This window comes from Anas platyrhynchos, chromosome 9 (assembly GCF_047663525.1).
Source record: "Anas platyrhynchos isolate ZD024472 breed Pekin duck chromosome 9, IASCAAS_PekinDuck_T2T, whole genome shotgun sequence".
Taxonomy (NCBI): domain Eukaryota; kingdom Metazoa; phylum Chordata; class Aves; order Anseriformes; family Anatidae; genus Anas; species Anas platyrhynchos.
This window is the reverse complement of record NC_092595.1, coordinates 9,506,571-9,530,973: the sequence shown is the minus strand read 5'-3', so window position 1 is coordinate 9,530,973 and position 24,403 is coordinate 9,506,571. Positions and strand designations below refer to the sequence as shown.

Here is a 24,403-nt window from a genome sequence, read left to right as displayed (position 1 = left end):
ATAATTGTGGTGTTTCAGAAAGGTAATAAGTAATGCATCCTTGTTATTTCAGTGTTTAGCTACAGGAGGTGTTACCATGATGCAAGACACCTGATATCCTTGAATAACTGACAATTACCGTTTAGAACCAATATCAACAATAGGAAGGAAACAAAATGCTAAGAAAGAGACAGATCACAACTACAGATCATAAAACAGAGTAGGTGTGGCTTGGCTAACTGCAAGGGATCACATATTTCAAAGTTTTCTAAGGACTTCAGCTTGGGAAAACCGCAGGTCGAGAGAGAAGGAGGGAGAATGAGAGAGAGAGAGATGGTGTATTTTCTCTAGAAAGAGGTAGACTTCAGTAGAGGCAAACTCATTCATCCACACAATTTCATATTTTCAAAGTCATACACAAAAACAGCAAGAAGCAAAAATTTTCGTAAGATGTTGGGAATTGTTGAGATTTTTATAGCTCTGGTAGCATCTCTCCTGATTTTGCAGTTCCTAAAGCTGCAATGGATGCGTAGCCAGCTTCCTCCAGGACCAGTCCCTCTCCCTATCATTGGAAACTTGTGGCTGCTGGACTTCAAACTTCGCAGAGAAACCCTCACCAAGGTATTTATTTATATCTGTGGTTGAAAATCCATCTGAGTTTATTTTATCTGAGATTGTACATTGCATAGGAACAGTCTAAACTTTGGGCTTTTTTTTTTTTTTTTAAAATCTTCAATCTAAAGTATCAAATAATATCAAAGAATCCAAAAAAACTGCATTAATAAAAAATATTCCTTAGTAAAATATATCACAATGCTTTATCACTTATTCTCTCTCTCTTTTGGATAAAGTAAAAACCACGTATAACATTATCACAAAGACTAAATGCAATACCATGACATTCCATTGTCAGTTTTGTTTTCTGTTTTCATATTAATATCTCTCATCTTGTAAACCATCTCGAGTAGAATTTCCTTTGCCTGACACCGATATCACTGGAACACGTCCAGGCCGTGAGTGGCCATTAGAAGACCAAACATATACTGTAAATTGACCCCTTGTTTGTCCACCAAAAGTCATCAATGCAGATTATTACTAAACTAAACTAAACTAAACTAAATTGTTACATAACAGATTATTACTAAAATGGAACAGGAAAAAAATTATTGCTGTTCTGCTTGTGACATGAGTCTTTTACAAGCCAAATAAAACGACTACTAAGGAATTTGCTTCAAACTGTTTAAAGGAAAAATATGAGTATAATCTGAGGAGGGACAATAGAGGCAAATATGAATAATCATGGAAAGCTCCAGGAAAGAATCCAAAAATATTGCCTTGCTTTCTCCAGAAGCTAGAAGCAAGAAAAAATCTGACAATTTAGGTCATTAAAGAAAATTAACAGAAAATGTGGGGGATTTTTCAGGTATTCCCTTGTTCTTTTGATTCTGAGCTGACAGAGGCCTGTTTTCTTTGTGACATTTTCAGAGGTGCTCTTTTGAGAGATGCCCTTAGTATCTATTCTGCAATGTCTGATTATTGTCTGTCCCCAAAGCACATTACAACAGAAGGCTAAATTTTTCTGATACCCTTGACCTAATTTGATGGCAAATGAGTTTAGCTATGGCAACAGGAAACTCTTAAAATGAATAATTAAGTGTACGTATTCCCTATTTCACGTGTACTAATTTACTGTTATTAACTCTTCAGTTAACCAGCATCTATGGGAATATCTACACAGTATGGATGGGACAGACACCTGTTGTTATCCTGAACGGGTACAAAGCAGTAAAAGAGGGCATCATCACCCATTCAGAGGAGACTTCTGGAAGACCTCTCACCCCATTCTACAGGGACATGATGGGCGAGAAAGGTAGGAGATGTTACCGTACTGAAATATGAACAAGACAAAGAAGAAAGATGCTTTCCTACGAAACACAACCTACTGTTATACAAACACATAACTGGGCTTATGTAGCATAAAGGCTCCATGCAGAGCTAGTATATTAAGGAGGAAAAAAAAATATATCCTCTTATAGACCATGCTACTGGCTTTTTCCAATACATTAAAAGAAATACTTCCTGAGAGGAGTTGCCCTTCAATTGTATCAGTTCTAAAACAGAAGAATGTTCACAGAGAAGACACTGGTAGAGAAAGCTGTTCTGCCTTTACCAAAACCCATTACCGCTCAGTTTCCAGGACCACAGTTACAAGCAGCTATATAGCTGCGGGTCATAAGCACCTAAGGAAGAAACCAAAAGTCAGAATCTGAGATCATGATATCTTTTTTGTTAGTGAAATATAACCTAATCTAAATCCAATTTTGCCTCCTGCAGTGAAAGGATTTCCCTCCCCGGCAATGAAATAAAGATTTCTGTGTTCTTCAGGTATTTTTCTGACAAGCGGGCACACCTGGAAGCAACAGAGACGCTTCGGCATGACAGTTATAAGAAGCCTTGGACTTGGTAAGAACAATTTGGAGCGTCAAATTCAAACAGAGGCCCATCACCTTCTGGACATCTTTGCAAACACAAAAGGTAAAATCACTAGAAAAAATAAGACCTAGAGCATTTTCTGAAATATATTAGGATAGGGGAATAAAAGTTTCACACTTTTTTTTTTTTTTTTAAAGTAACATAAGTATTATTTTTCCTATTAGTGGGACTTTACCAGCTTCTTAATTGCATTCTTAGCAAAAAAAAAAAAAAAAAATGTTTTGTCTGCACAGCTGGCAATATGAAATTGTTTTTTAAAGTAGGGCTAGTAAAATGTTTATTATCAACACAGTCTCAAGGACAGCTGGTAACAATTTTTACATTCAAAAAAACCCTATCAAAACCCCATAGAAAAACCCTGTTTTCTTCCATAAAGAACACAAATTGTGACCTGCTACAAGTCATTCTAGGGCAGCAAGCCTTTAGGATTTGGCAAAGAAAGAAGCCCAACACAAGGAATGTATCGTTCAGTTGTCCAACAAAACTCCTTTTTAGGGTTTGGATGAAATAGAAACCAGTAGAATTTTAGCAAGATGCCAAAATAAAGCAACTAAATATAAATATCTGGATAAGCCAAATCCTTCACCCACACCATATTCTATACTGATATGAAACCAGAGAAGTTTCCTAAGGTCCCTCACCAGCTCACTTTGCCCTAGATATAGCGAAATGGCCCATCTGTCTTCTGAGAGCAACATTTTAAAGATCCTTGGATACGTAAGACACGAGTAAACCATCTAGTCTGAGTCCCTGGTACAGCCCAAATCTTTACCTTCCATGCAATTCTTCCCCATACCAAACCCAATAATTGCATTTACTTTTTCCAAGAAGTACTACAAATGTTGCACTGAAGTCAGAGATGCATAATCCACCATTTTCCTTAGTATAATTCAAAGGTTGTCCTCACCACTTAAATGTGTATTTCATTTGATTTTTTTTTCCAGGTTTAGCCTCTTTTTCTTTTGCCTCTGTTTACTTTAACCCTTTTTAATGGGGGCTGTGTTCCATCCTGTAAAGTAAGCATTATGCAACTTTTGCCTTTCCAATCTCTGTGGGAATAATAGTCATATATATATATAGCTGAGTGTTATGCTGCACTTAAAAACAAAACACACAAGTCATTTTAACATGACTAAGAAATTCAGACTTTACTTTTTTTCCTGTTTTTTTGTTGCTTTCTTTTTTTCCAGACTTACTAATCTGCCTCCAGATTTGCTCATGCTTTCAGGCAACCTGGATCACAAGTCAGAGGCAGGAGAAAGGAGACCTAACACTTGTCTTCTCAAGGCCAATAATTAGTGTTTTTATAAAAATTAAAAGCAGATTGAAAATTAAGACTCCCTGCAAATACAATCCATCCAGTTAATTTGTATTAGAGTTCAATTATATGAAATTTGTCGATCTTATGATCTACAACTTGAACTGTTATTACTTTTACTATTAAAAAAAAAAAAAAGCTGCCTTCTTCCTGTATTATTTCTCACTACAGTCTGTTCAGAAATATTCACAAGTACCTCCTATATTCACAGGCAAGCCTTTTGACCCCCGCACTTTCATTGTCCATGCTATTGCAAATATAATCTGTGCTGTTGTTTTCGGACATCGTTTCTCCAGTGAGGATGAATCCTTCAGCAAGCTTATCAAAGCTATTTATTTTGTGATCTACTTTCAAGCTACTATCTGGGGCAGGGTAAGAATCTAATTTTCTTGCTCTTGTGCCTTAAAGTGCATCTGTACTTCACAATTAAAAGAAAAAAAAGGAAATCAAGTCAGTGATGATTACTTTCAAACATTTCCATTCCATTATTTCCAACGTTCCAACTTGTGTATTGCCTCCCCTAACTGAAATGAGTGTTGCAGTGACTTTGCACAGTAATCAGTAAATTGGGATTGGGTTCTCAGTTTAAAAGAGCTCACATTTCTTCCTTTTGGCTTAAAATCACAGATGTACGATGCTTTTCCATGGCTTATGCACCATTTCCCAGGACCGCATCAGGAAGTGTTTGCATTCAATGACTTCATGCACAATTTAGTTATGAATGAGGTCCATGCTCATGAGAGGGAGAAAGCTGGCGATCCACAGGATCTCATTGACTTCTACCTAGCTCAAATTGAAAAAGTAAGTATCTGTTTATCACACAAGTCTCTACTTGGCCTTGGTGCCTACTACAAATACTGGCTCTTAAGTAATTACTATAGAATTCTTATATGCACACTCTGTCTGGCACGGAAGTTTTTTGCTTTGATGAGCTGCTCACCATTTTCATCCATTAAAACCAATTGCTACATGACCAGAGGTAAGTCTGAAAATCTCCACTTCACAGTCTCCTTGTGAATATATTCTACAGACCAAAGATGACCCCACCTCTACGTTTAATAAAGACAACATGGTTCAGACCGTGGTTGATCTTTTGCTGGGAGGGACAGAAACAACAAGTACCACTCTTCTCTGGGCACTGCTCTATATGGTGAAATACCCAGAAATACAAGGTGAGTAAAAGCCTTATCAGAGAACTGCACTCAACATTACATCATAGTGAACGTCATTGCAATCTAAGTATGAGCTCAATCCCTTGCAACACAGCAAATAAATGTTAGCAATGAATTCAAATGGTAGTATGTCAACAATTGAGGTCTAGAAAGTTTAACAAATGAAACAGAAGTGTGTTCTCCTCACCAGCTCACTAAGCAAGACTAGAATAAATTAATAGAAACCCCTCCCAACCTCTTCTAATGAGATAAAGACAGAATAGCTAGCTAATTACATGATTTCGTATGCAATCAAGATTTTTCCTAACCTTCAATGAGGTTAAAACTTTTCAAAGCTACCTGATAAGTATTCATAAGCATTATAGAAATAGAACCCATCACTTCCTTTTTTTCTTTTTTAAATACAGAATGATATTACCCTCATAAGAAAGTGGGGTGTGTCTTAAATCAGAGACCATCCTGCATTTTGGGAACATGCATTTCTTTGATCAACTGAAACCAACAAAGCAGTTGAGCTATGTGCCAAGGCATTTCAGAACAACACAATTTATTTTTCCCCAGTCCTAGACCACACTTATACAAAACTGAAAACAAAGGGGAAAAATAAATTTAAATATTTCAATTTCTTTGCAGAAAGGGTTCAAAGAGAGATAGAGGCTGCTCTGGAACCCTCCCATCTCATCAGTTATGAAGACCGTAAAAAACTGCCCTACACAAATGCTGTGATTCATGAGACTTTGCGGTACAGCAACATTACCTCTGTTGGGGTCCCTCGACAATGCATGAGGAATACAACTTTGATGGGCTTTCACATTAAGAAGGTATAGAATACTTTTTTTTAAAAAAGCTTTGGATTATGCATATTTAGTACTTCTATCACCTTAGCTCCAACAATTCCTAATTTGGCATAGAGAGCATATTGTAGCACGCCACAGGCATGAAACAAAGCTAAGTGCTCAGGGCTAAGTTTTCATTAGCAGTTACAAAAGAAACAAAAAGGCTAACAGGACAGGTAGTAGACATACATCAGGAAAATTCAAATCCTTCTTCCTGATAGCCAAATACAGATGATGTCTGGGCCTCAAAGCAGAGCAAGTGTTTTAAGGAATGATTTTTAAATGGTGTTTAATGAATTACATGCCAGCTAACTTTCACAATTAAGGGGCAGCTTGGAGCCATAATTATCCCTGCCAATTAAAAAACAAATAAACAACACATCCCAAAACCCACACACTTAAGATGATGATGGTTCATTATAGTGACAGATCCAACAGTCACACTGACATGATAGGAATGTCCCAAACACATTGAGCATGAATTTGATGTGATGGAATTGAAAGATTGTAAAGAGTACAAAAGAAGAAAGCTCCTATGATTATTCTGGCAGACATTTAAAAAGATTCAAGCTGCAATCTAGCTCAGACAGGAAGACACTTCAGTAGCCCTAGGATGAGATAACATATAGACAGAGCCAAACACGTAATACTTCACAACAAAGAGAAGATACAAGGGTTTTTTATGCCTGGATGTACACAGAAGACCAAGCTGAATCCAGACACGGCGCCGCAGACACAGGATGGCGCTATTAGCTACTAGACAAAAGGAAAGAGACAGAAAAGAGTCAGTCACATAGAAAATACAATCTCTGCTTCTTCTTGCAGGGCACACTTTTGTTGCCAAATCTGCACTCTGTTGTGTATGACGCTGAGCACTGGGAAACCCCTTGGAAGTTCAACCCAAATCATTTCCTTGACTTGGATGGCAACTTTGTGAACAAAGAGGCATTCTTACCCTTCTCAGCAGGTAATGCCCTGACATTTCAGCATTCCTTTTCATCATCTTGCAGCACAACTAAAAAAAAACACTATTTCTAAATTCTAACATTTTAAAAGCATTTTGATAAAAACATATTTGGTATGAATATTTGAAGTCAGGTGTTTTACTGTAAAAGCCAGAAATATTGTATTGAATTTTATTGTATTGATTTTTGTATGCATTAAAACAGAGGATAAGTATGGCTAGGAGGAATAATGCTATCTTCTTGGTATATGTATGGTCCCTACTATCAGGTTATCTCAGTTTCTTAGCCCCTAACATATTTTATCTTCTTAACAGCCTCAAGGCTGTTATAAAACCTCATTCTGAGGTTTTATTCTCACCTTACAAATGGGAACCCAAAGACAAAAGTAATATGATTTCACAAAGCACACAGAGAAAAATCTGTGATAAATCAGGAAACCAAATCTCAGTCTCCCAAATTCTGCAGTAATAATCTAGTTACAGGTTCTCTTGCACCTCCAGAAAATCAGCAAAACCAAGCATCTAACAGAACATTATATAGTCAATCAAAAAACTTGCCACCAGTTTACATGAATGAAGATAATTTATGTTACCATTTCAACCTAGGAAATTCTTTTTTTTTTTTTTTTACTTGCTTTGGTGGTTTTCAATTTATATAATCTGAGTATTTAAATATAACATATATTCTAAAAAGTGTGAATATATAGATATTACATATATGAAATGTACTTTGGATAAAATTCTGAAATATACTATAAAAACAGTACGTCAAAATGAATCACTGAGCCTATACATCATTCGGCATATGCCTATATTTCACTCCCATCCCTTGAATATCTGCTCTTGGACAAGGTTAGGAAAAAGGTACTAGGCTCTAAGGACCTAATATAGCCTTTTTAATTTATTTTGGAGAAAGACCATTTACATCCTTCTTATCTCCAGAATTGCATGCTACAATGTTCCAGTGCTCCCTACTTAGCATCTAAAGACTCTGAAGTAATGAAGCTTTACAAAACCTGGCTCCTTAGCCAAGTTCTTTGTGGTTGTCACAGAACACAACACACAGAACATGAAGCAAATGCAAAAAGGCAGAATCTCATTCATGTTCCAGGAAAAAAGATACTTTACATCATTAGAAAAACAGTTTCTCGGGTAAATAAATGTCCCGACACCTTAAAGGCATGTTCTGTCCTTACAGGACAAAAGGAAACAGAAAATGTCTTCAGAAAATAATTAGCTTACATGATTTATGGAACTCAATAGAATAGTTTTAAGTTCTTTTTCACAACTTAGCTTTACACAGCTAACTTCTTTTCCCCTTTTCCTGCAGGACACCGTGTATGTTTGGGGGAACAGATGGCACGAGTTGAACTGTTCATCTTCTTTACCAACCTGCTTCGGGCATTCACATTCCAGCTCCCTGAGGGAGTAAAGGAAATCAACATGGAGTATATTTTGGGTGCAATACTGCAGCCACATCCATATAAACTGCGGGCTATTCCACGTTAGTCTGCAACATCCTACAAAGCTGAGGGACTTTGACCAGTCAGTAATTGCAGTTATTAAAGAACAAGTATCTCATTTGTATTCAAATTTAGGTAATGCAGTATAGCAAGTTAACATAGAAGTATTTTTATTTAGGGGGTCTGATTTCATACAGTTGAGCTTTTTGAAATTAAAATAAGTTTACTTAACAAAGCTCATATAATGAAGTCTTAGGTGTATATAAATACTCAAAAACATTACCAAAAACATATTTACACACTCACTTTAGCAGTGGAATCAGATGTAGCATTTTAGAGAAGCAACCTGTACCAAGCTTTCCCTGTATGTGCACTCAGTCACTAATCACACTTAAAATAGCACACCTCTTCTGATGCAGCAGGGATGCCTGAAAATACAGTTTTGCTTCAGTATGCTGTTACTCCTCTGCATTCACAGAAGGCCTGCTCCTACATCCTTCTGCAGAAGATACCAGGTTATACAAACTAAGTTTTGGCTCTTTTCCTTTCACACTCCCTGGAAGCACTGTATCTTGTAGTATATAAGCTTCACAAATGCATAAATTTATGCAGAATAGGATCTGTTATAATCATATCCAATTTAGAAATACTTACACCTTTTTTACATTACTGCTTCAGTACCTGTTCACTATTTCATCATGTCACAGATCTAGGTGTCCTCATGAATTTCCCTTCTTCTACTTAGAAACACCATTATGTCATCCAATATTTTGCTATTTGAAGGGAAAGTAACAGTCTTTCAAGAAATGAAGAAAATAATGAAGATGGCAATATTTGTTAAAGCAAGCACAGTAGATATTCATTATCCACAGGGGCTTTTCTTTCATTGTCCCATACTTTCATAACAGGTGTGGAAAGTTTTGACGACTTAAAATGCAGCCACGAGCATCCTAGGTGCTCTCAGTTTTCAAGGTTCAGTAGGGATGAGTATAAATTATGCTAGAACGTAGTTGAAAGCACAAGCAGAAAGTTACTTATTTCTCAGCCATAAAACTAACGGAAAGCCTTACTCTCCTAGTATTTCCAATTATCACCTTCCATTTAGTGAAAATTGTAGAACAAAAAGACATGACATCGACAGTTTTCACCTTTTTAATAAAAGACATTTTAAAACTTTTTAACATTACTCCATTTTTATTGAGGAAAATATAACATCTAAAAAATCTTCCTTGAATAAGAAATACTTTCTAACAGAAATTAAGAAAAGTCTCTTAAACTTCGTATTTCTTACAGTAAGGGCAGATCTTGCATAAAATACATTCTGACAGATTTACAAAAACAGTCTGACACGGTAGTCCATAAACAAAAGTTTTCAAGTCTTATCTCTTTTGTTCGTGGTGTTCATTAAAGAAAAACTCACTCAAAAAATTCTTTTCACCCTACAATTTGCATGGTGCAGCAAAGGGCCCGCAATAAAGTGCTCGGCAGCATGACTGGCAGTGTAGGAACTTTCTCTACTCCAGTGTATTTTGATGGTTCTTGAGGTATGTCCTACCTGAATAAAGACTCCAGTTTCTTTCCTTCATGTTTACCCTTTGGTCTCCTTAAGTTTGGTCTCCTTCTGTAAGCTTGATTTTTTTTTTTTCCACCAAATATTATTCCATTTTGCACCCATGATTCCTGGTTTTCTTCTAAAACTGCAGCTTGGGTTAAAACATGCACATATTCTCCACCTGTATCTGTGAAGAACTGAGGTACATTATGAAGATTCACTGTACAATGCTGGTTCTAAAACACATGGGAAGAACATGTTTAGAGTGTACATGATTAAGGAGGTATTTTTACAAGGACGTCGTTGTTGGCCTGACAGTTAGTACCATTGGAAAAACAGTGGGGCAATGAGTATCTTCTTTTTATCCCATTCAAAACCAGCAATAAGTGAAGCATTCCTCAGCTTTCCAAGGTTTCTCAAAATGACAGCATGAGAATTCCAGATTACTTTTTCATCACAGTTGTAAATGAAACCTATAAGAAAGTGAACAAGGCAAAAAATAGCTACGTCAGCTAACTTTGTCAAGAAAAAGAAGAAATTTGTAAGGAATGTAAGTAAAATAGAGAAAAGAAAGATTTAGAAACCAAGAGTAAAAGCTAGTTTAGCCTGTGAAATGTCTTAAAGAAACTAAAAAGCTTGTTAATTCCATAACTTCAGTAATCACAAATTGCACAAACTTCTAGAAAAATACACTGACATCCAGCTCTACTCTGATGCACCTTAGAAATCGACAGCCCAACTTCTCAGTAAGGCAGACTGCCTAGATCCTTCAGAGGTTAAAACTCTGAAAGCACTGAGCACTATGCCCTTGAACATTAGATTCAGACATTAATTTCTGTCACTGATACGCAAACTACAACTACCATTTCCAAATTCACCAAATTTTGAAGTCCTGACAAATCTAACCTGTTTGTTCCCTTGATGTCACACAGTACCCTTTGCATAACTCTCAAATATTAGCTAATACATAAGCATTGATGATGCCTCTGTGTTATCTTTAGGACAACTGAAATTAAGAAGTGTATCACTTACCTCTTGTAATACTTGTCCAAGTGTCTCTCGGCTGTGAATGCGTTTCCTGTTGAAAATGAAAACCACACTTACTTCTGTGCAAAGCGCTAGGGGATCTTGCAAATCACTTTATCACACTTTGAAAAGAGAAGATTGTTATGCTAGGTGTTGTTCCACATTCTCACCCGTACGGAATATTAACACAATCTTACAGAATTTATAGACTCTGATTCAGATCTGCTATTACTCACACCAGGAGCAACTACATGGAATAAGGCTTCCAACTCAATGCAGCTTGTCAAAAAACATCCCCATTTCTTAAAAAGCTTTAAAAATTAAAATACACAAAGCAACATATTTTTACCTGTCTATTTTGGTTGCTATGACCACTGTAAAATTGCCTTCTGTATTGGGCAAGTACGTGGATGGTATAATTACATAACTTCCTGCAGGAAGCCTGCAAAGCTGGCTTACTTCCTGTGAATAGCAATGAGGTACACAGCTAACCAGTGGCTCCAAGTGTAGAAAAGAGGAAGTATTTGGCTTCCAACTGCTGTTAGGCACCTGCAAAAAGAAAGAAAACATGCCTATCTTCTCAAATTTTTCCAGTCTTTACAGTTGTAAATGCCAGGTACAGCACAGTAAGGTATATTCTATGTATCTACTACACTTCAAATGCTCATTCTTATGTACAGAGCTGTAGAAGAGAAGCATGGGAAGGCCTTCAGAAAATCCAGATGGCAGTATTAAGTACAGATAAATCAATCCTAGGAAATTTTATCCTTTACACAGGATCAGCTTGAACTTCTCCTAAAAGTAACGTCCCTTGCCAAGGCAAGGAGCACTGAAATAACTGACAGGCTTACCTTCACACCTGGCAAATGAGCAAGCTGATCAGAAGAAGTCTTACCTGGAAAATATGGAAACCTATTGGACGACACTTGCTATCTTGGCAGTGCTGACGGAGAGTAACTTTCACACTGCTTTTTCCTGGTCCTGCAGGAATGGAGAGGGGAAAGCAGGGATTGATATGGAAGGAGGGGAAGTTCCTGCTACCTCCAGCACTTTGCCCATTTTTCCAGCATCCCTGCAGCTGCACTGTTTCCCATTCACCTGCTGGGAGTTCTTCAGAGAGGGCAGCATCTGGTGGTGGTGGTTTTACCTCACTATCAAACATAAGAGAGAACAAAACTAAATGCACAAAGATCCGTATGATTTCACAGATTTAAAAAACCAGCTCACAAAAGCAGACTAGCATTACATAAACTTACATGAACACAGTGACATCCAGAAGAATACAGCACATAAAAACCATGCATCAAAAACAGATAGATTTTTATATATTCGTGATGTATCATGGTTTACCCACTTTTATCAATGCTGTTTTGTAAGGTATAGTTGAAAGCAATACAGCTGATAGTGTTGCCTTGAGTACCACAAGCACCTCTCAGTACGTTCAAAACATACACTGTGGATTGTTTTTTCCTAGATCCACTATGCCTTCATTCAGAGAATTCCATTCTACCTGCTGACTTTATCGCTGTAACATTAACACATTTCAATCATAGCTCAGCACCACTTCTCACAGCCATTTGAACAAACTAGTATCAACATCAGCTCCACAGCATTTGAAATCATATCACAATCTAACTTCAAACATACCATCTGTCCTCACTTCCACTTTTCCATCCACTTAATGTAACAGCTGTTCTGATATTCTATGACTGTCCATTCTAGACACGTATCCAGGCTGACACCTCTGTTTCAGAGGCAGAAGTGTTATACTTAACAGCAACAGATGATGGGATAAAATATCCAGTCAAGTGTTCCACAGATGCTATGTCCAGAAACCAAATATACTTCCAATAAACATCCACATCTTGCAACCATACAGCAAAATTAGCCTCATCATTTTGCAGACCTTTATTCAGTCTAAAACTTGATGCCACCTTGCCTACAAATTCTGCAGAGTAAATGATTAATCCATGCTCTGACTTTATACTGCAATTTGCCAGCTTCTGTCCAAGGACATATGAGCTGTTAGCATACTATCAGAATACCAAAAAGTCTGAACAGCTTTTAAACACATTGCCAACAGTATAATTTGCCTCCATATACACGAGGCACAAGCTGTTAGGCAACCCCTTTTTTTTTTCAGATTTATTGGAAGAAGATACAACTTTGTTGACTCCACACAACTACTCATCATCATGTCTTCTTCAGCATTTATTTCAGCCGTATGGTCACTAACCCAGAATTGCTCATAAATAACTGACTTAAAAGTGTTGAGATATCTCTGTAGTCTGCCATAGTTAAAATACTAAAAGTGATCAGAAGCTATTGGACTGATACTGCTGATATCCTGTGTATGATCAGCAAGCATTGTTATATTGGGGGAAAAAGACTACTTCAAGTACATTATAAAAGTCCATTTTTCCATCACAAGTTATGAAGATCAAATATGACACAATACACAGTGATCCTTCTAAGCACTTGATCAAAACGTTGGTAATGTTTTAAGGCATTCACCATTAAAATACTCTGCCATATTGTCAGCACTGAATGCTTTAATTCAAAATCCAATCCTTCATTCAACTAAAGAAGACAGCATTTATGTCAGTGCTGTTTTTCACACCTGTTCTGCAAAGATGAGCTACAGGTACTATGTCATCTGAGTCCACTGCTGACACTCTATTTGCATTTGAAACTGTACTGCTCACAACACTGCATGTCAGGCAATCTGTTAGAACATGTGCCAACACTTTCTTCAGTATATGATAATATACGGCTCTTCTTTCCCACCACTGACTATAGTAACAGCTGCTTTTAACTTCTCTGGTACACCTTCACTTTTCCCAGTGCTAAGAAATGATTTCCACATAGGAGAGATCTGTTCTGCAGAAACCTGCTCAGCTCTTTTATGAAATATGCACTCTCTCAGAACACTGGGATACAATTTAGAGTCAGGATGTTACTCAGCTGACTCTGTGATATTTTAAAGAAGACGTAACAGCTTCATCCAAAAAACAAGGAGACAGGATACTACTTACATAAATTCAAAGAGAAAACAACACTATTATTTGACTCTTTGCAAAGCTCTTCAGAAACATTTTGAACATTGGCACATAACCCTACACTTCATGCGTTTGTGCATGCCCACAACTTTAAGAACGTTTCTGTTTCCTTTTAAACCTACCTGAGAGAGATTCGTCCTGTTGAAAATACACGAAGCAAGAAATGCCCTACTGCATCTTTTAGAAAAGTACTGGGAACCACAAGATAATACCCAGGTGAAAGGTCACAGCATACATGCACTTCTCTATCATACGAATGGCAGATGGTACCTACAACTGGAGGAGCAGAGAGGGTCTTTGGAAGGTTAAATCGTTTCTTCTCCACCTAGAACAGATGCATAATAATGCATGGTGTTTTAGGAAAATGAGCAGTTTTTAATAGCAGTGATCAAATATTCTTTAAACCATTTTTAAACATGCATATGTTTACAAAATTAAACAAGGAAGAGAATATCAGCAGACAAGCTGAACATCAAAGAGGAATAGAAAGTGTTAATATTTAGGAGGAATACATTTAGGTATTGTCATCAAATAATCAGCTGCTTGAAATATCATGCACTAGTTTGGAATAGGCTCAAAAGTTCTGGATCTTGGCACTCAAAGATGAGAACCAAGTACTAGTTCACTCCTAGGCTGTACACAGAGCATCTGCTTTGTGACGTAAATTGGGATCATTCTAACATAAATACAAGGTGTAAAATACGTGAACTGTTGAATCCTATCACTGCTGCAAAAAAATGAATGGTTTTAGTCAGATGTTTCAGTAATGTTTTGAAACTTTTTTGCAAAAAGAAAAACGTCACTTCCAAATTACCTTCCAGACATGCAATCCCACAGCCTGATAATTCTTCACCTGCATGCCTTCAGTCAAAGACAGATTTTTCTCTACTAAGTGAGTTAGATTTTGAATTCTTCCAGCCCAGTCAGCACTGTATTTCCTGTGTTTCTGCAGCAGAGCAATGCACACCTCACTCTTCTCACAGACTCTCAGCCAGAACTTAGGGTTGGTAGGGAAGCTGCTGTTGTTACGGCAGCCACCTGCAGACTGGCCTCTCACCCAGGATCCAAAAAGATTCTGAGAGTGATACAGCACTTTCTCTAACAAAATAAGAAAAACATGGTGCAGACACCAGAGGTTATTTAATTTTATACAACAAACACATGGCAAAGCAGAGATTCCCTAGCCCAAGAGAACATCCTGTGGCAGCCCTGATACTTCTTCCCAGTAGACATGTATGAACAAGATTTCGAGAGGCACAAAAATGTATCTCATGTCTGGTAACGGCAGAATGAGATGACATGAGCTTTACAAGTAACAAGGAATTGGCTTTAGAAATCTGAAGTTTCTATCTCACTAAAAAATCTAAAGACTCTCCAGAATAGGAGCTGTCTAAACTTCAAACAAGAACGCTAATCTCTGAACGAGCCAGCAAGTAACTAGATTTCTGAGGAATATCAAAGACCCTTCTAAGGATCTTTAGTTTCCTTTTATCCCTCTATTCTTCCCAGCAGTAGAGACAGAAAAGGTCTACAGGTGTATAAGTAGGAAAGACTGAGAAAAAGAAATGATGGTCTAGTTGCAGCCATTTGCAGTTCAAATGACACTTTCCCATTGACGTAACATTACTTGTACAAGAAAGTTGTTTTTTCATATCACACCTGTATAAAGGCTCTGCAGTTGTCCTTCCTCGTTGATTGGAAAGCCCATGGTAATCTCATCAAATTCTCTGAAAAATTCCTCTTCATCAACCCAGAATTCTCCCTCTTGGATCTGTGAGAGCAGTTCTGAGGCAACTACCGGATCTAGTTGGCTCCACCCTTGACCACTGTAAGACAAAAGCTAAGATTCAGTTCTTCACCCAACTGAGTTCCATAACAATCTTCTGCCCCATGCAGCAAACTTGTGTAGGACAAAAAAGGTTTCATTTTGGTTTCAGATTCCTGCATAGAATGTTTCCTGTGTACACTTTGCTAGGCAGTGAGACTGATAATGGAAAGTATGAATCAAAACATGCAAAGAAAACTTAGAAACAAACTAACACCAGATAAGGTACAGTAGCATACTTACAGCTGACATAGCTACTTTGCTTTCAAGAGCCACAGCACAGTGTCCAAACAGCGAGAGCCAAAATAATGATTTTAATGGTTGTTAAAACCAGTGAGGAAAGTAAGCCAAGCTGCACAGTGATGGCTCTAAAAGAACTTCAGTGCTGCACAGCAAACATCAAAAACCACTGTTTGTATAAAGCACCAAGTTGTCCCTATCAGAGTCTGCTGGCTAAGCCCTGAACTTTATTTAGGGCCCATTAAAAGCCAATATTTGCAACATTTCTGTTAGAATACCTATGGATTCAGCACTTAGGGGAAAAAAAACAAAACAGGGCTCTATGGCCATTCAAAGAAATGCTATCTTCTCAGCTATATGGCACGTCACTGTTCGACAAAGAAACTACCGCAAGAGACTAAGAATATATCCAAAACTCTACCAAAGTAAAAACCGTTAAAGGATAATCACTTTAGAATCACAGAATGGTTTGTGTTGGAAGGAACCTTAAAGATCACCCAGTTCCAACCCCCTGCCATGGGCAGGGACACCTCCCACCAGCCCAGGTTGCCCAAAGCCCCTTCCAGCCTGGCCTTGAGCACTTCCAGGGATGGGGCAATTAAAACTTTTCTGAGCAGCCTGCGCCAGGACCTCACCACACTCTGAGTAAAGAATTTTGGCCTTATAAGAGTGGCAGCAGGGATGGAGGCATCACTGAGATATCTTTTTAACTTGGGACACACACACAAACAACCTCCACTCTCTTTCTAAACTGCTTATTAGCACAATCATATTTTACTATAATTTATTGCTGAAAGCTCCTTGGGTCCAGAATTGTGTGTTCTTTTTTACAGTCTAAATATCCTAACACTTTTCAAAATAAGCTAAGAGGGTCTCTGCCCTTTCATTCTTGTTATGTGCAAGCTATCTGCCATTTGAACTGCTAAACAAAATTTTGTATCTCCTTTAAAAATAGCTCTTTTCTTTATATATACACTCTGCATCAATTCCAGTTTCTTCTCCTCATATTAACCTGCAGAAACAGAAAGAGACCACACAAGCAAAAAGCATACACATCCTTCTGCTGTATTGTGTTTTAAACAAAAGTTTTTTGTTTCCTGCAACTGAGACAATACAAACAAGAACAGCTGAGTAAAGCTGAGTGACAACTTATAAGCCACAAACCTCTTTTAAGCAAAGGTCCGTTGACCAACTGCACAGAAAACAAAGGCACCACAAAAATTGGAGACAGAAGACAAACAGCTTAAGCGTATTTGTACGTGAAGACACAATGCTTTGTTAAACAAAAAAATGACATTAAAACTTTAGATTACCAGAATTATTAGATCAATGTGAATAGCCTTAGTGAAACTCAGTGAACTCTCAAAACAATTGCAGACCAAATAAAGCCTCTCTCCTTTACTTTAATCTATTAGCAACATTCAGCCTTGAGCTTCAGAACTTTCACAAATCATTTTCCAAATGAAAATAAACCTACTTACCCCTCACACCAGGGACCTTTCCAGCACCGCCTCCCCCAAGGATTTCGTATTCGTAGCAGGACAATTTCCTTGCCTGACACTTCAGAAAGATTCAACATGTCTATCACAATAAAGGCATGAAATTCTCCTAGTTCACTTGCACCTGAAGAGAAAAAAATATAATAATGTTGGATTAGAAAATATACAAAAGAACTCACTTCATATTTTACAAAGACAGACTTTAAACCATCCTGTGAAAGAAAGCAATTTTGAGCTAAAAGGGAATTGTTTATTGGATCAGTATAAAAACAGCATTAAAAATAGTGTTATTTGTAACTATATAGAAATAAACATAAATTTTAAAGCATTTTAACTCAGTAGTTGATCTCAAACATCTACCAATTCTTGGTGGTGAAATTCATTAATTTTTTGGGGGTTGGGATTTGGGTGATTTTTTTTTGTCTGTTTTGAGAGTGAATCATAATACCTTCCCACACACCTAACATAAAAAGCACTTCCCCCAAAACCCTCCATTCTGAACTTAACAGTATCCTTAAATCTTTACTCATCCAAGGTTACATAAAATTGCACAACAGAACATGCATGGTACTAGAATCAGCAGTATGCAATTGCTGTCTGCCTTGTGCACTGAACAGCGTTAAACTGAAAAGATTCCTTTAAACATCTAGAACTTTACTGTTACCTTGTCTGGAATTGAGGACTGAGCAGCTTATTACACACTGTTCCTTTAGATTCATTAATCTCCTAAACAATTCTTTCTTCAAAACCATACCAGTCTTCTCTTTCTCTACATTTCTTCCAGGGTCTTTCAGGGTCCATCTTTCAGCAATGCCTCCAGTCAGATCAACCAAAGCATCTGCCACCTGTCCTGCCCATAACTGTTCATAAGATCCATGCACTCTATAGAAAAATAGAAGAAAAAGTTTCTACAAGCACAACTAAAGAAAAAAAGGTTCTTTTGTCCTTTCAATCTTCCCCTACATCACAATCATGACTGTATCCTGCCTAATCCCCAAGTAAGCAAGAGAATGCACAAACTGCATTATTTTCAGAATACTTCACCTAAAGAATACATAAGCCATCAGATATTTCATTGTCTGATGAGAATTTTATTAACTCATTCTTTCCTATAAAGGAACTGTTCTAGCCTAGTAATTTTTACCTTATTTGCACATCATCTTTCACAATGCTTTCTGCATAAGTACTCTCTTCTTCCTTCTATTAGTTTTGTTCACTCTGCACAGTGTTTCCTTCAACAGTTTAAATAAATCAAGAGACTACCCTACCTGATACAAAACAGCAAACCAAATTAGAAAAAAACTACCTAGGCAGATCAACACAAAACAGAGCATAACCTTTCAGGCCTACAGTACTGAGAAGCTTTAGCATGTCCTAGCTAGTTCACACCTTCTACTCAACACATCTACAGAAGAAACTACTTTATACTTAAAGTCTTTTTCTGCCCTCTGCTGGCAGCCACACAATCTTTCTTCTAGGTAGTGCACTTTGTCTCCAAATTCTGGTTTGGATAGATTTGATATCATTTTGAAAGATGTTTTATAAACCAGCCACATTTTCAACCACGTTAACAATCTTTTTGTTCCTACTCAGTAATAAACTGTCAAATAAAGCAAAAGCAGCAGTGGAACACACAGTCATGACCTCAACTAGCTTAAACTGATGTAATGTTGCTTTCCACGAAGATATTTACAGGCTGTCTGCTTTTCAGTGAGCCCTCAAACTGCCATACTATCAAAAGAGTTCCCTTTAATAAATTAGGTGAGCAATGGATAGTGGCTTAACAAACATCATTTGAATCCAAAAGTTGATATTCGTTTCAGCTCTTTCTTTTCACCCTAATTCTCTCCCTAAGACTATTGTATCCCACATGTAACCAAGAACACACCTTACAGGTTTAGGAAGAGACTTCTGTACAACCCAGTATGGAAAAGCTGGCTACTTTATATTGAATAATATGCAGATCTATGCCCAAAACAGTCAGATGTCTGAGTAAACAGAAGGTAAGATATACAAGTATTCTACCTCCTTTTACTTCCCTCAATAACAGTGTTCACCTACTTTGCATAAGCTTTTTCCAGTAGCGGAAGCCAAAACAAATCTTCTGTCTGACACTGGGAAAAGCAGAGTTTACCACCAAGGCAAGGCAAACGATCATCAATCGTTACTTCTACCCAGTGTCCAAATTGCCAAACTCGACAAGTGAAACAGCCTCGATATGACTCATCTGTCCAGCTGGGCTGACCTGGAGGGATTACCTAGAGGCAAAAAAGCCAAAATCGAGACAAATAATTAGTATTTTTTTAATGAAACAAATTAAATCTATGCTGAATACCAGACATTTAATAAAAAAAAAAAAAGTCACAACAAAAACAGTACAACTAGGCATAACAAAATCCATATTCATATGGATTGGGATTCGAAAATATATAAATATAAATCAGGTAAAACAAAATCTGAAACATAAATTCTATACCTTATTCAGTAGGTATTTACTCTTCTGCAAAGCTACACAGGCACACAGGAACCAACAATCTCCCAGGATTCCTTGTTTCACTTGCACATCCTGCAGATTGTTTGAAAATAACCGAGGAGTAGAACAGATGTCCTGAAAGTAAAAGAAGGGGAGTTAAAGCTGAAGGTTGCCTAACTGTCTAACGAAGTCTGTAATGCAGGGACCAGGAGGGCTTCAAGACATCTCACAAAACAAGGGGGCTTTTACCTCTTAAAACATTTTGTCTTCCTTCTCAGTCAAAGCAAGCAACAACAAAATTGCTGCCTTGTGGCTTTTCACAGGAACTTCATATGAGGTAAATCTAGTTTCCGCATAGATTTTAGTGCGCAAATGCCACCATCGAGTGCAACCTCAGCAGGGAGGTCAATAAGTGAAAGACAACTTAATTCATCAGCTCCTTGCAAGATATATGATCAACTGTGATAGAAGCGATGCTATTCACATCACAGTGGACATCACAAATTACAAGAATCTCCAAACCCATATAATAGAAAAAGCTTTTCTAGGGCAGATAAAAATAGATTAGTTGGTAGTGAAAGCAATTACTTCAAATGCAAGGTCTTGAACAATTTAACCTGATCTGAAAGTGAGCATCTGCAAGCACTGCAAGAAACGGAAGTTAACTCATCAGTCCTCAGTACCAATCAAGGCGTAAGGTACAAAATCCAGCTGCACACTGGACTCTGGCAAAGCTTTTGCGTGTTAATTCCATCTGATAACCCATAGCTCCAGTACTGTTCCACAATCACCCTCCAGATGTAGGGCAGAAAAGCAATACAACTAAAGACAACGTACTTCTTCACCCCGTTACATTTTTATAGCCTTATTCCCCCCCCCATATAGAAAGCAATATCATAAATATTTCACTTTCATTGAACGTACTGCAGAAACGCATTCTAATTTTTTAGTTCTCATATGTCTGGCCGTAAAAGCTAGATGGAAGTTTTAAAGCAATAATACAAACTATAGCTGCTAAAAAAGAAACTCTTTCTTGTTATCAAAGCACAAATTTTCCTCAACAATAGCAAAGGAATCAACATCATTTAGAAACACTCTAAAATACTGTTATTTTTCAGAAGTTATACAATTTATTAGAAAAAAAAGGGAACGATGCAGTGTTGTTTTAAATTTGATATGCCCATTATTTGTATGATGAAACATAATTGCAATGAAATATCTGAATTTCTACGGGCATTGTGGAATTCCGAAGTTCTACACCATGATTTAAACCAAAACTACAAACATGAACCCTGACTTAAAAACAATAAGATGTGTATTGTTAATACTCACACACTTTGTTTTTACCCATTCTATGCTTCTAATCAATAAAGACACACAGAAGCTGTTGTTCATTGCTAGCTGATATTTACTACCTTAAAGTCCAGTTGCACAAAACCGCAGGCTTTTAAACCCTCAAACTCACCTGAGGTCTCAACCAAGATATCTCGCCTCTGAACTGGGCAAGCGGGGTGCAATAATTAAAAAATATAGAGGCGTCGCTGGCTGGAAACGTGGGGTCTGCATACAGATCTCTTTTCACCGTTAACTGCTTTTTCTCTCCCAGCATTTTCAACACGATCCAAAGCAGCTGGGCCGGCTATTTCCAACACTTTATATCCCCAAACGCCCTGAAAAGCAAAGGAACGTTGCTTAGATTTAACGGAGAAAGGAGGAGGAAAGCTGTGTGGCGACAGAAAGCCTCTCACAATTTCACCCCGCGCCACGCCATCGCCGGCTCCTGTCAGACGCCACCCTCGAAGCTCCCCGCTCTGCCGATGAAGATGAGGATGACGAGGAGGGTGTCGGAAGGCGGCCTCCCCAAAAAAAACGGCCCCTCCGCACGCACCCCCTCAAGCTCCCCTCAGCGCGGGGCCCGCCCCGCCGCCATGGCCGCCCCGGGCCGTTCCCGGGGCAACGCCTGTCACCCTGCGCCTCGGCCGGCCCCGAGGTAGCGGCTCGGGAGGGCGGCCACTGAGAGAGCGGCCGCGTGGTGCCGCCGCCGCCAATCCGCCGCCGCCGCCGCCTGAGGAGAGGGGAAACTACAAGGCCCAGCGGGCCCCGGGCCCGGCGGGCGCTGAGGGGAGGCTCGGTGCCCGCAACGCCTGGCGAAAATTTGGGGGCACAGATGGGGTGGGAGGGGAGCTGAAGGATCCCTCCGGCATCTCGTAGGCGCTGAGGAGAATAAAAGGAGATGGTGCTTGTGTGGGGGTGGCGGCTGGTGATGGCGTTCATCTCCACAAAGTGGCGTCCAGATCATGTTACAGATAGTTTATCACAAAGTGATGGCCCGCAAGCCAAAGATGACAAGAAAAGACAGCAATTCTCACACTTTGATAGAGTGAAAATCACTCACTGCTGCCTAATAAAAGAGAGTTGGGAAAAATACATTAAAACAAAACAAAAAGCTATACCTCCTATAGAAAGGATATCTCTAGTATACCTATATTTATATAGTATAGGTATACTATATATATATAGTATATATACCTATGGCATATACCTATGGTCTAGTATACCTATATTTATATCTAAATATATAAATCCATATATTCTATAGAAAGTCCCATGGCAAGGAAACAGAAATAGGACGTTCCTTACGGGCCATCCATTACTAAGCCACTACTGTCACAGACATACTGAAGCAGGCCACCTGGAGACTTCACTTACATTCTTAAACCTTTGTGTTACCCAAGAAGATAAAGTGTGACGTAAGCAGGCTGCTGAGTCAGCACGAGGACAAGATGTTTACCAAAGAAATCATTTATCACATATACCCTGGTTTATCACATACACCCTCGTATGAGTGTCAGGCTAGTGGTTACAGCAGCTGATCCACGGGCACAAAAGTTGTTTGAGAGAGAACCACAGATTTGTTTCTATCCAAAATGAACACTGAAATCTTCCTCACAAACCTCAGCCTTCAGGGAACAGAAAAAGGCCCAGGGCACTAGCAGATGATCCAACTGCTGTCTGGTGACTGGCTAACCCAGAAATTCTCTGCTGCTTGTGCGTGCCCACTGTACAGACACAAGGCTTCCCCACTGCAAATTTAATCAACAAGCAAGACTTTCCACATTTGAGTTTTGACCCTTGTGGGAGCAAAGGGAATGCTGTCGTCAGTAAGAATAAGGGCCCCTGTTGTCTGGCTCATGCAAGAGAGCTGCAGCTGCATGGTCTGCAACTGAGCTGACACCGGAGAGGTCTCTGCTGCTGGAGGGAAAGGGAAGAAAAAGCCTCTCTGTGTGAGAACAGTGAGGCTCTCATCCATGTGATTTCACCCTCGCTGCTTTTTTTTTTAGGCAACAGTGATCACAGATCAGAATTGCATACATGTCATTAAAGGACAGATCAGAGCTCAAAGTTCATACTGCTTCCTATAACAGTGTAAATACAGTAGGCCTTACCTGGAACAGTGAGGTAGTTAAACATGCATCTGTATATACGGTGCTATTAGAAGAAAGGAAGAGATGAAAGTTATCTCTATCTCCCTAAACACATCTGACATGCTTTCTTTGCCTTGACTGCAAAGTTGGCAACAGGCAAATTCATCCATTATGCAGCTGGCAATGTTTTCTTTTATTGACCCTAAGCCCTTTGGAAGAAAAGCAGTAATTTTCTCCATTGCCTCTTGGCAATCCTGATGGATTATATTATTCCTTAAAACAGAAAACACGGGTCTATTTAGATAGTAAGAGCTAGAATATTTTAAGACAAAATGACACTTGCCTTTTTGTCAACCTGTTTCTCAGGGCACTTTATGCAGGTGCTTTATATTTCCTGGAGGAAAGCAGACACCAATAGGCCAAGTCCTGTTGCCATGGAAATTTAGAGTTAAAAGGGATTTGCATCCAGTTACATAGCCAGTTCATTTCCATGTGAATAAAGACTGTCCTTTGACAGAGTACTATTTGATGGTATTTTCATAATCTCTTCCCACAGTTTTGAGTTTTAATCACCCCCTTGTTCACCTCTGTCACTTGTCTTCAAATGGTGGTGGTTCAGAGCCAGGGAGACCACTAAATGGGATCTGAGGGCCCAGCATGTGTGTACTTTTGCAAATGGTGATGCACAGAAGTCCTTTAAATTACACAGAACTCTTCCAATTCTTTGGATCCTGATAGCACAAACATTTGGGAAGGCACAGGTTTAATCTCTGCAGTATTACTAGTTGTACTGCAGCTGACAGTTGTTGCTGCTGTGTCAGAGTAGCAGCACACAATCAATGTCTTACTGCTGCTTAATGGAGATTTTGGAGCAGCATTTTATATTTCTTCCATACCACAGAAGACTGGTATCACAGTGCTCTCTTTAGCTACTCGGAAAACAGACCCAGCCTTTAAATTGTCATTTAAATTGCATCTTCCCAACAGAAAAACAATTCTTAGAGGTTAGTGGTTTGATAAATCTCACACTGTGATTTCTACTGTGGTTTTATACACAAAGACTGATATTTTGGTCATAA

The 24,403-nt window shown here is 38.5% G+C and overlaps 2 protein-coding genes across 4 annotated transcripts; one reads left to right on the top strand and one right to left on the bottom strand.

Annotated features, from left to right (window-relative positions):
• The first annotated feature begins 98 nt into the window (after window positions 1-98).
• On the top strand, window positions 99-9,223 carry LOC101790295 (cytochrome P450 2J2). Its single transcript, XM_038183814.2, has 9 exons — window positions 99-600; window positions 1,687-1,849; window positions 2,365-2,514; window positions 4,002-4,162; window positions 4,418-4,591; window positions 4,821-4,962; window positions 5,596-5,783; window positions 6,624-6,765; window positions 8,093-9,223. The coding sequence occupies exons 1-9, from the start codon at window positions 430-432 to the stop codon at window positions 8,269-8,271; spliced, it is 1,470 nt and encodes a 489-aa protein (XP_038039742.1). The 5' UTR covers window positions 99-429; the 3' UTR covers window positions 8,272-9,223.
• A 138-nt stretch (window positions 9,224-9,361) lies between these two features.
• CAPN10 (calpain 10) lies at window positions 9,362-21,933 on the bottom strand. Of its 3 annotated transcripts, XM_027464196.3 has the most exons (14): window positions 21,648-21,933; window positions 21,365-21,569; window positions 19,903-20,034; window positions 19,488-19,684; window positions 18,091-18,308; window positions 17,409-17,550; window positions 15,522-15,688; window positions 14,677-14,960; window positions 13,985-14,187; window positions 11,902-11,954; window positions 11,699-11,784; window positions 11,153-11,352; window positions 10,810-10,855; window positions 9,362-10,250 (listed from the first exon to the last, which is right to left on the bottom strand). In XM_027464196.3, exons 2-14 carry the CDS (start codon window positions 21,506-21,508, stop codon window positions 10,221-10,223), a joined length of 1,902 nt encoding a protein of 633 aa, XP_027319997.1. In that variant the 5' UTR covers window positions 21,509-21,569; window positions 21,648-21,933; the 3' UTR covers window positions 9,362-10,220. The 3 variants fall into 3 exon arrangements, with proteins under 3 accessions (XP_027319997.1, XP_027319996.1, XP_038039741.1); XM_027464195.3 differs by having other exon boundaries at window positions 11,699-11,954; window positions 21,648-21,932; XM_038183813.2 differs by lacking the exons at window positions 9,362-10,250; window positions 10,810-10,855; window positions 11,902-11,954 and having other exon boundaries at window positions 11,215-11,352; window positions 21,648-21,932.
• Between the last annotated feature and the right edge of the window lie 2,470 nt (window positions 21,934-24,403).

Excerpts from the sequence above, each read along its gene's own strand:
- LOC101790295 (XM_038183814.2), top strand. The coding sequence starts at position 430 with ATGTTGGGAATTGTTGAGATTTTTATAGCTCTGGTAGCATCTCTCCTG. Across the intron at positions 2,515-4,001 it reads CATCTTTGCAAACACAAAAG|GCAAGCCTTTTGACCCCCGC; the intron begins GTAAAATCACTA and ends CTATATTCACAG. Across the intron at positions 5,784-6,623 it reads TGGGCTTTCACATTAAGAAG|GGCACACTTTTGTTGCCAAA; the intron begins GTATAGAATACT and ends TTCTTCTTGCAG.
- CAPN10 (XM_027464195.3), bottom strand. The coding sequence starts at position 21,508 with ATGCTGGGAGAGAAAAAGCAGTTAACGGTGAAAAGAGATCTGTATGCA. Across the intron at positions 14,188-14,676 it reads TGGGATTGCATGTCTGGAAG|GTGGAGAAGAAACGATTTAA; the intron begins GTAATTTGGAAG and ends CATCTGTTCTAG. Across the intron at positions 11,353-11,698 it reads TAGGTTTCCATATTTTCCAG|GTGCCTAACAGCAGTTGGAA; the intron begins GTAAGACTTCTT and ends TTCTTTTTGCAG.